The sequence below is a fragment of the Anser cygnoides genome, chromosome 21, assembly GCF_040182565.1.
Source record: "Anser cygnoides isolate HZ-2024a breed goose chromosome 21, Taihu_goose_T2T_genome, whole genome shotgun sequence".
Taxonomy (NCBI): domain Eukaryota; kingdom Metazoa; phylum Chordata; class Aves; order Anseriformes; family Anatidae; genus Anser; species Anser cygnoides.
The window spans coordinates 3620828-3635856 of record NC_089893.1 but is presented as its reverse complement, the minus strand read 5'-3'; the positions used below and the strand labels follow the sequence as shown (position 1 = coordinate 3635856).

The 15029-nt window shown below is 42.9% G+C and overlaps 1 protein-coding gene across 9 annotated transcripts in view; it reads left to right on the top strand.

The window, feature by feature from the left end:
• NCAM1 (neural cell adhesion molecule 1) overlaps nt 1-15029 on the top strand; it is a 114278-nt gene that overhangs the window by 77455 nt on the left and 21794 nt on the right. For 6 of the 9 annotated variants that reach the window (XM_066981311.1, XM_066981307.1, XM_066981312.1 and 3 more), the window contains 2 exons: nt 12846-12970; nt 14335-14515. In XM_066981311.1, coding sequence (XP_066837412.1) covers nt 12846-12970; nt 14335-14515 — 306 coding nt within the window. Of the gene's footprint in view, nt 1-1338; nt 1381-12845; nt 12971-14334; nt 14516-15029 lie in introns of all 9 variants that reach the window. The other 3 variants (XM_066981306.1, XM_066981308.1, XM_066981309.1) reach the window with 1 other exon arrangement.

Here is a 15029-nt window from a genome sequence, read left to right as displayed (position 1 = left end):
GTTTCAGAGCCAAATAGAGGGGGAGGATATTTTAGTGATCAGCAGTGAATGACGTGTGCTTTATTAACCCTATTAGTTAGTCACATTCAGGAGCTGTGTAAGGAAACTCATTTCTTTATATCCTGCTTCATTTTTTTTTAATCTGCATAATCAGACTTAGGCTGCAAGCCGCACAAAGGTCCATCCTGTTCGCCCCTCATGCCAGTAGGACTGGTGCCGTGATGGGTAAGGAAAAGAAATGAACCCCAGAGATCTGATTTTGACCTCATTCTGTAGCTGTACCTGTACTCTGCTCAGTCACAAAGACATGCCAGTGATGATTCTTTTGTTTTTCAAGATGTTCTATAGTAGAGAAATCATCACAACTCACATCTCTCATGCTGCGTTCTCCCAAGGGCTTTTGGAAGTAGAGACATTCTTTTTTGTCCTTCTTTCCCTCTAATCCTTGTATTTGGTACTTGTACAGTCTGCCCTAGCTCCTGGAAGTGGAGTGCTTAGCAACAATCCTAAGGGGCTTTCAGTCTGCGATCTTCTCTCAAAAAAATGCCTTATTTCTCTTCGTTTCAGTATTTCCCTAATTTATTTTTTTTTTGAGAAAGCAATGGAGCAGTCATCTATCATTCCATCATATTCTGCTTCATTTTTTCTTCTTTGCAAGAGCTCTGGCTAACAAGCGAGGAAGAGAAGTTATGAATGCACAGTGCAGAGAAGAGAACCAGAATGTGGTGGCTATGTATGAGCACCAAAACGGAGGGTGTTCTCCCTTAAAGCTAGCTAGGTGGATTAGTGCTGGTCTTTGGAGAGCTCTGCTTTCAATGGCCATCCTGTGAACAGAAAGAAGTTCAGGGCAGTTCTTTTTGGGCTGTTAGACATGTTGTTTCCTCCTTTTCTCTGCCTGTACCCTGGCCCCAGCGCATGAAGGTGAGAGAGATCTCTGTATCAGGAGGGTAAGTCGTCGGGAATCTTTGCTCCTTTGTCTTTTAAAGCTGGGCCTGGCCAAAGCTAGCAATGGGATGCTGTTCTGGAGGGCCTCTGGCACATCTAGGACTTAGCGGATGACAGGATGTGAACCTAGATTGCTATTTGGGTCAAAATTAGTCAGAAACACCGTAGCTACCTCTGAAATCAGATTCAGAGGGGTTGGAAAATAGCAGCGGTACGGCCCAATTTTGCAGGCTCTTAAGGTAAAAAACATCTGCCATGAGGATTCAGTATCATTCTCTCTTCATTAGGCCTGCTCCCTTTCCTTTCTATCACCCCTGCTCCCTGCCTTTTATAACTCACTTTCATGCTATGCTTCACCTTTACGTGTCCTATCTATCCTTCATGTTTCCATAGCAACTCGGCCTCTTACTGAATCCGAGAGCACAGAGCCGCCAAGTGAGTAGATGGGAACTGCTCCCCTTTGGTCCGGAGTGCTGTTTGTTATGCTGCAGCCCTTCCGTCGAGGGAATTAAAGCGCTATGCTTTGTTGTTCTGATGTCTGCTAACCAACAATCTGGCATTAAAGTGTTATGTGAGCACGTAGTTGTTAAGAACCCAGCACGGTACCACTCTGACTCCTCTTCTTCCTGTCATCCTACCAAGCATGTGGTAAAAAATTGAAATAGAGGATTTAGAAGACACACAGAGGAAAAAAAAGAAAGAAATTTAGATGGTGATTTCAAAAAGGAATGTTTTCTTTTCATGCTTTCCGTTAGTGAATTTTAGAGTTAAAGCTGCCCTCACAAAAGGGACGTGGACTGGATAACCTTCTTGATATCCTGTCTTGCTTATTTTCTGTGAATTTAGAGACAGAGAGGTAGCGTTGCAACTTCTGATACTGGATGTTGAAAGGAGATGTATATGAGGAGACAGAGTATCTTACAGGAGAGGGCATTGCAGGGAGAGGGAGCATTGCTCCCATCGTGCCAGTGATCCCCTGCCAGCATTAAGAGGTCCAAGACTTCACAAGTCTTCGTCTCAGCTGGGGATGGAATTGGGATCCCCTCAGTTCTTGCTCAGTACATGGTTGGTACTGAGCCGTTCCTCGTGAGGTTGAGTCAGGTAAGCAGACGCTTCCATGCTGGATCCAAGTAGTCACCAAAACTAGATAAAACTTGAATTAGTTGATTCGAAGGCAGAAGAACCATTGCGAAAAGTCTGTTTTAGATGATCTGCTCCCAGTTCAGTGATCCACCTTCCTGGCACAGAGTGGATGTATTAGATGTGCAACTTCAGACCCTGCTTGCAAACGATCTGTAGCCTATCACATGCAGACAGAAGTCAAGTAAATATTTGCCACGCAGTCCTGGAAGATGAAGACAACCAGTTTAAGAAGAGAGAGGTTTATCTAGTGCATGTGCTTGCTTTCAACAACTAATCATTTAGACAAACCCAAATGTTTTTCTTTTGATTCAATAAAGCGTATGGCTGTGACTATGGTCTTTGAGATAAAGACCGGTGTGCTTACATGTAGTGGGTTAGAAATGGTTCGTGACCTCTAAATGGAAAATACTAAAAGCATGAAATACGTGGTTACTTGGCGGTTTTCTGATGGAGGGAAAGTTAATCTACAACTGTCAAAGGAAGCTTTAAAAAATAAAAATAAAAGCATTACTATGTACGACTGGCACGCTCCATGGCCTTTACACATGACGTGAAATGTACTTTTTTTACATGCTGGTGACTACAGGAAACGCTTTTCTTCTTGCTGTATTTTTTATGGATAAATACGTCAAACTAATTCCTGACACACCTGAAGTGACAGCAGTTCTGCATTGCTGAAGAGAACTTTTAATTCTAATCAGATTTGGGGCTGAGTAGAGAGGATGAAGGGCAGGGGAAAAGAGGGCAAGCAGCAGGTCTACTAATGGTCTTAGAGTTTGCTTTTGAGGAGGCAGGTACTCCATTCTGGTTTTACATGTGTGGGGGTAGGCTTTAATTGTGAAGGAAAATGTGTTGCTGTTGTTCTGTAGGACATTCCTTGTTCTTTAAAAAAATAACGGGTCTTTTTATCCAGAAAAGATACCAGGAGCTATTCATGATAGACATTTTCCATGTGATTTGTTTGTTTTTGCTTGTTTGCTGTTGTAGTTTGGTTTTTTTTATGTGTTTGTTCATTTGTTTTTTCGGAGGGTTCTTTTGGTGGGTTTATTTTATTATTTTTTTTTTTTATTTTAAGGGTAAAAGTTTGCGTTTACACCTACGCTGAAGTTCATGCTCTTCTATTGAGCAGAAGCAGATGTGGCCTCTCACTGTGTCATTGTCATTTGTGTACATAGTTGATTTATGCAAATAGGCACATTTGTTTTCCACGCTAAGCTGTTCTGCAGCACATGAATATGCTATACACAACAGCATAAAAGGGCATTTGCACAAGGCAGATGCTCCTAGAACTTCGGTTCATTTAATTATTGATGACACTGCTGAATGAGCTTGTGTCTTGCTCCGAGATAACCTCAGTGGGTAAACGAATGGAAGTGAGAGCAATTAGAAATTGAAGCTCCTGTGTAGCACCATGAAGTCAGTAAAATGAACAATGGATATAACTGAAACCTAATGAAGCTGAAGAGAGCTTCTTAGCTGACTTCAGTGAGTTTTTTACTTCAATGTGTGATCAGTAATGTATGGGAAGAGATGTCTAGAGCCTAGTAAGGGATTTAGGAACATGCACCTCATTTGACTTAGTTCTGTATCAGAGACAGTGATGAAGATGGCTTTCTTGCAGCTGTTTCCACTGTAGAATCTGTTTTGCATAGCAAAATGTTTGAGGTCACATTAGAAGGTTGTTTTTTTTTTCCTCTTTTCTTCCAGTTGAGGTGGTGAATTGGGTCTTTCCTCTGTCTAGGCTGCTGTTTTTCCAGAAGCTATGGGAACTTCTGTCATATTTGCTAGATACAAGTGAATGGATTCCAAAGTTGCAGGGTAAGGGAGGTAGGGAGGTTGAGGACACTGAGCAAGTGACATGCAGGTGGAAAGCCAAGTGCATTTTTCTATAAAATCTTTGTTATCTTGCACAGTGTGTCCAGTCAAAATAGGTTGCAGTCTTGGGGAAAAAGGTCACGTTGGCATCCCATAGTGCTGGTGACTCTTTTTGCTTTGCAATTTCTTTCCCCAAGAAATGAGGCTGGCCACTAGGTATTATTTATATTAAGATAAAAATGGCAGGGGAGGGAGCCAATTTACAAGAAAATGAAAGTTCAATAGCAGTTGTCCATTAAGTAATTTGTCTTTCATATTCCTTTTCTTTTTCCTTTCACTCATTTCAGATTTGCCAGGAAGTAAGTACAGATGTATATTTTCTGCTGCTCTGACCAAAATGCTACCAGAAAGATCTACCCTGGGTCGCTGCACCCAAAGGAATTTAATGTTCATAGACAACTGCAATCTAAGATCTAGTTGGCTAGCGAAGCTAGGGAGTGAGGGAGAAGCGTTCTCACAGGGCAGACAAAACGGCATCTCCGCTTTTCGTGCTTTGTTTAAATACGGTCTGCAAGTAAGCTGGTCAATGGTCCATATCTCTCAACAAGCCACGATAATCACAGTAGCTGTAAATGACATTTTTATTGTGTTCCTTGGACTGGTAATCCTGAGAGACAGGTCTGATTATGAAGGCCCTTGCATTTCCAAATTCACACGGTAAGTACTGCCTGGGAGTAGCAGCCCGTGCGTACCAGGGCCTCATTTCTCTTGAATGCTCCAAGGCAATCAGTGCTCTGACTGTCTGGCTTCAGCCTATGACAATAGGATGAATTTCAAGGTTTTAAGCTAACTAATATTTTCAGAAGTCTTCTGTGTCTTAGAAGCCTTACCCAAATTTGCTTTCAGTCGTATTTACACTGCTAATTCGCCCTTGATCTTTAACTAAATCTCTCCCTCGGGAGGAAGTGATTTTTAAGGGCAACCTCTCTCGTCTAATTTTAAACCTACTCATGTACTTACAGCACGTAAAGATTGATAGTGCACTTAGTGGGGATTTGGCAGTGTGTTTCCTCGTGAGCAGAAGGTGCTGAATGCCCTTCCAGGCAGTCCAACTTCTAAACTTCCCTCCTTCATTGTGCACCTGCCTGGAGTTCCATGAGTCTATGTTTGTAACTAGAAACAATGGCTTGAAAGCTCAGATAAAACAAACTGATTTTACGTTTTGTATTATCAGTTCTTTTCCCAATAACGGCATGCCCTTAATCTTGTCAGACAGGAGCAGGTGAAAGATTAAGGGATTCATTCTCCTTTACACAAAATTACCGGGGAAGTGCCAGAGCAGTGTGAAGTAGCCTCATTTTAATGAGGCGAGTGAAAAATCAGATCATAATTTAGGGAGAGAAACTGGGTATGGAGGTAGTGGTGTGCTCCCGTCTGACACTTGATTGTTTTTACTCTTGCCATACGGTCTGTAGGCTTCTTCATCTCTGCCAGCAGTAGCTGTCTTCCTCGTGCCATCTCTGTCATTAACTTCCAGTGCAGAGCACTTCATTCCTCCTTGTCAGAGAATACCCTCGCAGACATGAAATCACCAGTGTAAAGCATTGCACGGGACTCATTGTGTATCGTTGAATCATCAGGCTCGTGTGTTGGGTGGAGCTTGGGCACTCTCAGTGGTAACTGGCCGTCTGACCAAACCCTGGCTGCAGCTGAGACAAAAAGCCCTGTCCTTGGAAATGTATGCACATAGTAGGGTTTTAAGATACTGTTAATATTTAGGAAGGCATTTCTTCCAGCAGAAGGGAGAACACCGCAATGTGCAGTGCCGAGGTTTGTCTTCACTGAACTGTGAGCTACGATTTTGACTATTTCACCTCTGATGCGTGGAGTGTTTCTGAATAACGATGTGTTCCCTTTTTCTTTCCAACAGTCGCGTGGAGTCCTTCAGCTGCCCAAGCTGTGGGGCGCAGTCCTCCTCTTGCAGTTTTTGTTTCTTCCTCGACTCGGTATTTGTCACTGAGCAGTGGTGTGGCTGTGCCTGGCGCACCCTAACTCCGCGCCGCCCGTGGGTTAATGTTCTCTATTTGCAGGCGTTGTTACTGTCTCCCCAGTGTTTGAGATATACTGGCTAATTTAATTTGGTTCCTGTTTTATTTAGTCTGTAATTCTGTTGTTGATTTTTTTCCCTTGCCCATTGTTTACATCAGTTTTTTGATTTTTTTGTATTTTCCATGTGACCTACTCCACTTTCCTTTCAACCCATCATGTGCGTGCGTATCATGTGACTTTGTCATGTGCCTTGCATGGTGCTGCTGATGTCGTCCTCGCTGGTGAACAGAAGGTAAAACGCTTTGTTCTGACGGGTTGCCTAGCTCTGGGGGAGGAGCCCCTCGGTCAGCGGCCAGGGCCCTCCAACTTGCATCGCTCCAAAATCCTCCCGCAGGCCTTTTGGAGAAGCTGCCCAGCACTGTCCGCACGCGAAGAACTAAACTTCGGTCTTCTGCGCTGAGCTTGAAGCTAGCTGGGGGGCAGGACGACAAAAATCGTGCAGCTCAGTCATTTGCTTCTTTCCCTGGCAGAATCCCCCAGTCAGCATCCAAGCCTGTGTCTGCCATTAAAACCGATGGCAAAAATCCTTTTGCATTTTAAATGATCGGTGTGCCAACTACAGGCTCTTGGAGAAATTGTGGGGTGAGATGCTCAGGTGATACAAACCACTGTATTTGCTGTTGTTTCAGCAACATTTTGTGCTATATGTTTATGTACATATGTTCATGCTCTACACGTTTAGTCGCTTATCAAAAGGATAAGAAATTCCTCATCTCTCAAAGTCAGTTACTGGTAAGCATGTCACATTATGATTTAAGAAAGAAATCTTTCAAGTGCAAAACTTAACCGTAGCTAGAGCAGGAAATATGCTTTTATAGCGTAGGGTATGTATAGGCACGCCCAGAGTAGATGATGGGAACTGCACTTCATGCTATATGCATGAGAAGTACTATTGCACTTCTGTTGCCAGAGCACCTCGTTCCTCCCACACAGTGTCTCAGTGCCAGGCAAGGGAATTAATCCAGGTCTGAACTCATTTAACAGGAACAGTTAGAGTGGCTGGTGATTTCCATGAAATCAAGAAGCAAATGATTGACCCTTGCAGCTTGTGGAGATGAAATTTGTCTCCAAGTAAGACATATGGTAGCACAAACGTTTTCTGTAACCTTTTGCTTTTTGCAACTTCACTTGCTACTATGTGCATAATTTAAAGAGAGGTGGGGAAACCCTGCTTCTCTGCTTCCCCAAGTAAATAAACCATTTTGAAACCCAGGAAGCAATTTTTTTTTCAATCTATGAGTTTTGAAATGACCTTATTGTCTTGGACCACCACCAGGAAAGGATTTGAGGTGGGGTTTGCCTGGAAAACAAAACTAACACCAGTAACCTTCCCACATGACTGCATGAGTGGAGGCAGCCCCTCTTTCCCTGGTCTGTTCCATCTCTGGGTGAAATCCAGGAGGGTTGAAGGCTTGGTTGTCTCGTTTTCGCATGTTCTGTTTTTGTTCCTTATTTCTTACTGTCAGTGTTCGTTTCTCTTGTGTACACTGTGAAGACTCCCGTCCTACTCTTTTTCACCCTTGTGTATTTACCACTTGTGGAGACTTTGCATAACTGTGGCTGATGTTAGTTTCAAATGGTGACACTGTAGATCACAGTCTAATCCCATTTACATGGCGGTCAAAAAATGCAGAAATCAGCTGCTTCCTCATTCATGCATTGCAGAAATTACCATAGACAGATTGCAGTTGTATTCTCTACGCAAGGCAAGGATGCAGGATTGTTCTCGGGTGCCAGCTGGACAAGGATTTAGGCTCATAGACTCAAGCGGTGCAGTTGTCTAGTGCCACATTTGACCCACTTTTCAATGAATGGGCAAAAGGAAAACGTGGTAGGACAAGAGAAGAGAGGTGACAGTCTGTCGTTGCACCACTGCTACTTCTGGCGTACAGCACAAATTTAGTGCCCTCTGACCAGGGAAAAGTTTGTACTGCACTTCCATGGCTCTTCTCTCCCCGTGTCAAAAGCTGAGCTGCCTTGAATTCAGCTTCACAGAGGGTTTGCTCAAATATAGTTTCAACTGGGAGAAGCAGACTGTGTAAAACACTATTTGGTTTATTCTCTTCCTTTTCGGAAAAGTGTTCTGTGGGTGAAGTTGAAGTCAGTGGAAGTTGTCAAGCTCTAGCAAACTCCACAGGGTTGCTGAAACCTGTAAACTTTACATCTCTGAACAAAAATGCACCATTTCCCAAGTGAAGTGTGGGAAGATTTTAGTTACTTGCCTTATCCTGCCCTCCAGTGGGCTCCGCTTGTACGATTTGGTGCTCTGACTGCTGGGCTGAGCGTGGGGCAGTGCAGTCACAGGAGTGTGCAGGGCGCCCTATGGCTCAGGCGTAACTGCTCAGCATCAGCACCCCACATAGTGAAAGCATAAGATCCTGCATCCCTTGCTCTGCAGCAGAGCGAATTCAAAGTGGAGCAAGTCTGGCACGTTTGGAGCCGTGCTCTCAGTAAGCTAAGCAGTGTTGTCACAAGGAGGATTCTTTAAAAAGAACCACGAAGTGTGGCTGGAACAGGCTGTTTTCTGCAATGCGTCCAGTGGGCCCAGTGTAAATGGGAGACCCCAGGCATGTAGCACACCTTCATAATGCACTTTTGTTTTTCAGCCCCTCTTCCTGTAGGGAGGATGCATGTTCCAAGAGCATGAGTTTTTTCTCTAACCTTCTTACGACAACCTTTTCTCTTCAGCTACTGACACTGACTTATTATAGAGATGCTGATTCCGCTGGACTAAACCTCTCCCACTAAACCTCTTCCTCCTTTGTTTGGAACTACACACTAACCCATGTTTAATTTTTCAGCTCTCTATCTGGATTGTATCTGCCTGATTAAGATGAATTAAATTCTATCTATTCATGGAGAAAGAAATGTCAAATATTCTTCACTAGATATTGCACCTCTAGAACTGTTGGGCTTTAGCCCTAGGACTGGTCCGTGTTCTCTTATCTGAAGGGAATGTTTCTTGGAGCAGGAGCATATTTAAACAACTGGGAAAAGAAAGAACCAGAATGTGGAAACTAGGCGATTCAAAATGAAGAAAGGTTTCAGCAGGGAGGGTAATTAGTCATTGGAATGGCTGTGTATAAAGTACAGCGGCAAATGTAGCTTATAAAAGCATTGTATCAGAAATGAGCATCTTTACAAGGGATGGTAATTCACGTTTTAGTCTTGGTACTCAATCACTGGAAAAAAAAATCTAGGCTATATCAGATAAGAGGTCTGATTCTTTATTTACAGTATTCCCTTATGACTTCAGCATCTGTTTGCCTAGTAATAATTCTCTTTCTGAGATGAGGATGGGAAAGAGTACCAAGGAGATGTTGATCTTGTACTGTCTAGTTATCAGTGAAGCCATTCATCAAATCTGTTACAAATAAGGCAGAAGTCGAGCATTGCTGCTCATGAATGTTTTGGCAGTGTCAGGTGTCTCAGCATCTAGCAAAGTAAGAGGCCTTGAACAGCCCGGTTGTTACTGGGAGCTAGTTTGCTTGCATGGGGAAAATAAACATAGAGCAGGACATTTGCTCCTGCTTTCATTTCACTGTTGGCTAGTAGTCTGGACGGTTATTCCAGTAATAGCTTCTTCATCTCAGTATTCAAAATCAAAGCCTTTTCAGTGATATTTTCTTTCAGGATTGAGGAAAGACAGATAATAGTTTGGTTAACCTGGTGTTTTCAGTATGCCTGGGTGAGGTACCTCTGCTCATCAAGAACTCACCTGTTCACACTTCTTTCACTGTAACGCATTCCCTGATTTCAGCATTCATAATTCCAGGAAAAACACGGGCTGGGAAGAGATTCTCAAATATACAGCCTCAGCTGGCAGCAGAGACAAAAATCCACCCCTTTGTCTGTATGGTAGATGGCAAATGCGGTCAGCAGTTAATCACGAAATTCTCTCGTCCTTACTGAGGACGTGATGCAGTTGGCCCTGTACTGCGTGAACCCGGACAGCTCCAGAGGAGCACGTAGCACCTCCCGTAAGATAAATATGGCACACGGCAATAGAACTCGGGCTGCTTCAAACTGCACTAGAGGTCCGTGCAAGGGCAGCTCCACACTTACCTTGAGAGCCCTGCGTTTGTGCTTTCAACGTACAGCCACGGAGAAACTTGCTGCATGTCGGGATGCAGAGCTTTTGTGTCTGCTCCTCCTGCCGTGGAAGCCTTGTCGTGGGGATGTAGGCAGAAGCGAGGATTTGGAAAAGAGAAATACAGAAAAACATGGAAAAGCATGGCAAACAGGAGCGTTCCATCTTCACATCTTTAAGAAAAGTTAGGACTTTGTGAGACACAAATGCATTTTACATTAAAGAACTGTGTATCCGTGGATTGTAATTACCTTTTTGGAACAGTTGGTGTGTTATCCTGCAAGGAAATGGAATTAATCTAAAATTACTGTTTCAGTCTAGGTCTTGGGGTTTTTTCATTGATGTTTCACAAAAAAAAAAATAAATCCCCATGATTTCTTGCTTTGGAGGTGGAAGGGGAAGGGCTTCAAATTACTTCTGAAGATGAACTCTGAAAGTTATTGGAACATTAGCCTTGCTCTTGCCAGTCAAAACTGCATGTGCTTTCCATTAACAGCTGAATACAAATCCAGACAGAAGAGATTTAGAATTGAGAATGGTTTTTGGGCTGAAATACAGAAGCTCCTGTAAGTTTGCGTAGCTGGTGTTGCCTGCCAAAGTTAATACAACTGCTGACTTACTATTTATTTCCACTTTTAGTGTAATATAGCAGAACTAAATTTTAAAAGTTTTGTTTTAGGCAGTGGGCTGAACTTGAAGGTCACAAATGTTATTTCAGAGTCCTGGCTTTGTTCTCAGTCGTTCAGGCTCTTAAGTCACAAACGTCACCGAGTTTTGGTCTTGTTCTCCTTGGGGGATACATTCAGAATTGGACGTGTTGTAATTGTACATTTCACCACACTTTGGGGCACATGTCGGCATGTCTTTAAGAAAGCCTGTTGTCCAAATCCCAGGCAGCACTACCAGTAAAGACAAAAGTGCTTTAGCAGAACCATAGCCACTTGAAGCTAGAATGGTAAGGTGCGTGCTCAGCATTAGCAGACCTGTACAGACTGTGGCTAAATGGAGGTGTAGGAGGTTTTTTTCTGCTTTTTAACGCCCAGCCACTTTAATAGATGTATAAAATACTGGTAAGAATTAGGAGCCTGTAATGAGACCAGTCAACGTAGCGCAATTAATTTCAGGAGTTTGTTGGAACTGCCAACTGCAGCTGATTTGTAAGCTTTAATTTGCAAATAATTGCAGTGTTGCTTTTGCTCAAATTACCCATAAAGAAATTGGGTAGATTAGCCTTTAGAGAATAACAGCTGAAATGGTCAGAAGTTCCTAAACAGCTTTTAAGCCCAGAATTCATGAGTGAAACACTGAGACTGCAGCCGATAGTAAAGAAGTCAGTAAGTACTATAAAACAACCTGGCAAGCTTCAGCGAGATTTATGATAATTTTTCTCAAATCTTACAGCCTTTCAGTAGCATTTAAGCTCCTGAGACATTTCAGAGCTGTAGAAATAATAGCTCCAGGTGCACTCTCAGATGAGCACTGGCATAGAGGAACCTGTGCCTCTATCTTGCATAAAATGGAGCAAAGCGAGCATCCAGGCAATGACAAAGTTAGCAGGATCTGAGCTCTCCTGTGGTCTGTGTCATTTTTAAAAAGAGACCAATGTTCTTTTATCATTTAAGTACTTTTGCTAATTTGATGCTTATGTCATTGGGGTTGTTTGGTTGCTTGGTTTCTTATTCCATAAAAGCAAATAAGCACGTAGTAACGTCTCTTGCACAGTGCGTTCACAGGCTATCAGAGCACTTGAGAAACAATTGATCCCTGGGGTAGTACGAAAGTGGAAGGAGGAAGAATGTCTCTTTATCAGTCTGCTGCAGTATTTCTGAAGTGGGATGTTGTGAATATACAATCAACCTGTGGATTTTACTTTTGTTAGAGGTGGTACAGGATGATTGCATGTGGGAGAGAGAAAGCATCCTCTGCAGGTTGCTTGTGAAAGTTAGGGAGAAACTGGCTAGGAAAGGGCACTTGTTAGAGACACAGGTGTGAAAGGATGTTGTTTTAAATCACCGTGCCCGGAAGAGGAGAATGAAATTTCATTTTTTTTCTGCTGATGTCAGGGATGCAAATTGGGAAACGATGGCTTTTTTCTTTTCAAAAATGTACAGAAGAGCGAAAGGGTTCTAGTTCTCTCCAGCCTGTGTTCATTATTGCAATTAGATGCACCAGTGCAAACAGACTGAAAACAGAAACTGTTGCAATGCAGTACCACTTTTTCACACCCGCTTAAGCGGCCACAAACAGTGAGTCTCTGGTCCAGGGACTATAAAACCTAAACAGCATTCAAAGTGCAAACACAGGTCTGTATGACAGCTGTGATGTCCCTTATCAGTGATGCTCCCTTTTTCCGTGTTGCACAGGAGAATCCTGCCTGTTTGCGACGTTCTGTAACTTGAATTTTCCAGGTTGTTTCACACAAGCATTTTTGAACAGAAAAAGGGAAGAATTGGGGTTTGCTCCAGGGTATCCTTGCAGAATGATTGTGTCTTTTTCACTTAGCCTCTGACTCAATTTAGGCACACACAGAAATGGTAAAGTGCATCAGTGGAAACAAACTACCAAATTCAAGAAGTACTTGAGTCTTGCAAATACTCGTGTCTCTAGACATGCAGCATCCTATGTGTCTGAGCCAGGGTAAGGCCAACACCCTGGCAGCTTAGCGTAGTGAAGTATTTTTCTGATTTTTGAGTGTTCTTTTCCTAATGAGTTTTTCACAAATGTAAATCCACCATTGTTTCAGGGGAACCCAGTGCACCCAAACTGGAAGGTCAGATGGGAGAAGACGGAAACTCCATTAAAGTGAATGTTATCAAGCAGGATGATGGTGGCTCTCCAATTAGACATTACCTGATCAAATACAAAGCCGTAAGTATGACTGACACTCAAGCCTGATTTGTATGTAGCCTGTTCAGTGCTCAGGCTTTATGATGCAAGCAGATACCTTGGCAGACAACCCTGAAGCTAGATCTTGCAGGTAGGCCAGTAGAGAAGTACGTGCTAAGCAGGCGTAGTGGAAGCGGACAGGATACGAGACATGATATGCGCAGGAGCAACTGAAAATATTTTGTCTCATTTTCTTTCCTTTCACTTTGATTATAAAAGATTATTTCTCCATTCTATCTTCTGTGGAGCTGTCAGCATATGATAATTACATACACTTAGGGGTTTTTTTTTCATTACATATGCTTCTGAGACAGGATTGCCAGCAGCAACTGGAACGAGACCAGAGGCTCATAGTGTAGAGCATTGCCCATATTCAGAGGTGTGTCTAACCACAGCTTTCAATTGGTCATTAAAACTGTCACGTATTATTGAGTAACAGGTGCTTCAGTACCAAATTTTTCTCCAGATTATGGAATAAAACATTCAGCGTCAACAGTTTAGACCCAAATAATAAGGTAAGAGATGCTATTGGAAGCAACTCCCTTTTAGGGCTAACTAAATCAGATCTCATTTGTAATTGACCTGCACTGTGGTTCTTTACAACCATCATTTTGTGCTTTTTGGGTTACCAAGAGCTTCTTAGAATGGAGAGCGTCTTTGGAGTATCAAAAGGATTATTTAGTGTCACAGAACCATAAATTCCAGCAGAGATGAAGCAGCTTGTTAGTCCACTCCGCTTGCCCCATAACTACCTATGACTACCTTGGAAATAGCTTTTTCAAATAAGTGCAAGCAAAGTGGACATCTGGATTCCCTGAAAAATTGGAGTAGGAATTATCAAAGTTGATAGTTCTATGCCCCTTTTAAAATCTTTCTTAAACAGTGCAGAGTAGAACGGTCCTGATAAGCTGTGCCAGCCCCCTGGTAAGAGGTCAGTGTGTCCTGCAGATGATAAAAATCTGATACTTAAAGACATGTAAGAACACGCTTAAAGTGCTTTGTGGAGCAGAGACGTACAGAAGTTGCAGCTTTTCTCCTCTAAAATTGAAGTAGTCTCATGATGTGACAAAGACGAGAGGGAGAATTGACAGATTCAGCCATGGTAATACTGCAGAAAACAGATTTCCGAGCAGGAAAGAGACTGCTTCAGCATCTCTTATCCTGTCCACTTAGAGCCATCAGCAAATGTTGTTTTGCACCTCTGAATTACCTGAGAAGCATGTGCCTTCTGTAGAAGCCTCCCCACTTTTCCATTTGTTAGTTAGCTATTACCTTGTTCACAAAGCTGGCTGCTAACATTGTGCTGTATGTTTTGCATCTCTGCCTGCCTTGTTGCTGTTCTGCAGAAGCACTCCTCAGAATGGAAACCAGAGATCAGACTTCCTTCTGGCAGCGACCACGTCATGCTCAAGTCTCTGGACTGGAATGCAGAGTACGAGGTTTATGTGATAGCTGAAAACCAGCAAGGGAAGTCCAAACCAGCTCACTACGCTTTCCGAACGTCTGCTCAGCCCACTGTCATCCCAGGTACAGCAGTCATAAGCTTTACCATTGTTTTCTGCTTCCAATTAATGCAACAGTGCTGCATCTTTTAATGTGCCTGAGTAACCCTGACAACTTGCTTGCTTAAAGCCATTATCATAATTGGTTACCCATCCAAAGCTTAGTTTTTGCCACGTACATACGTGTACTGCAGTCCCTGTTACAGTATGTACAGCATTAGCAGTACACGGGCAGGAATGCTGCACAACCACCCTGTCTGACTGTTCACAGGGAACCTTGGCTTTTTGTATCAGGGTAATGGGATTACCAGATGAGAAAAGCAGTGGACAGAAAAATGCTTTCTGAAAACAGGATCCCCAGCTTAAACTGACACAGAAGAGCTCTCTGGCGCAATGCTTTTCACGATACAGATTTCCCTTCCAAACCTGCTTGGTGCTTGCTTACTGCCCGTTTGTCCATCCAGTTCATCCTTCTTTTATTTATTTCTGCGCAGGTATAGTAATGCACAATTTAAAAATACAAAACAAAACAAAACAAA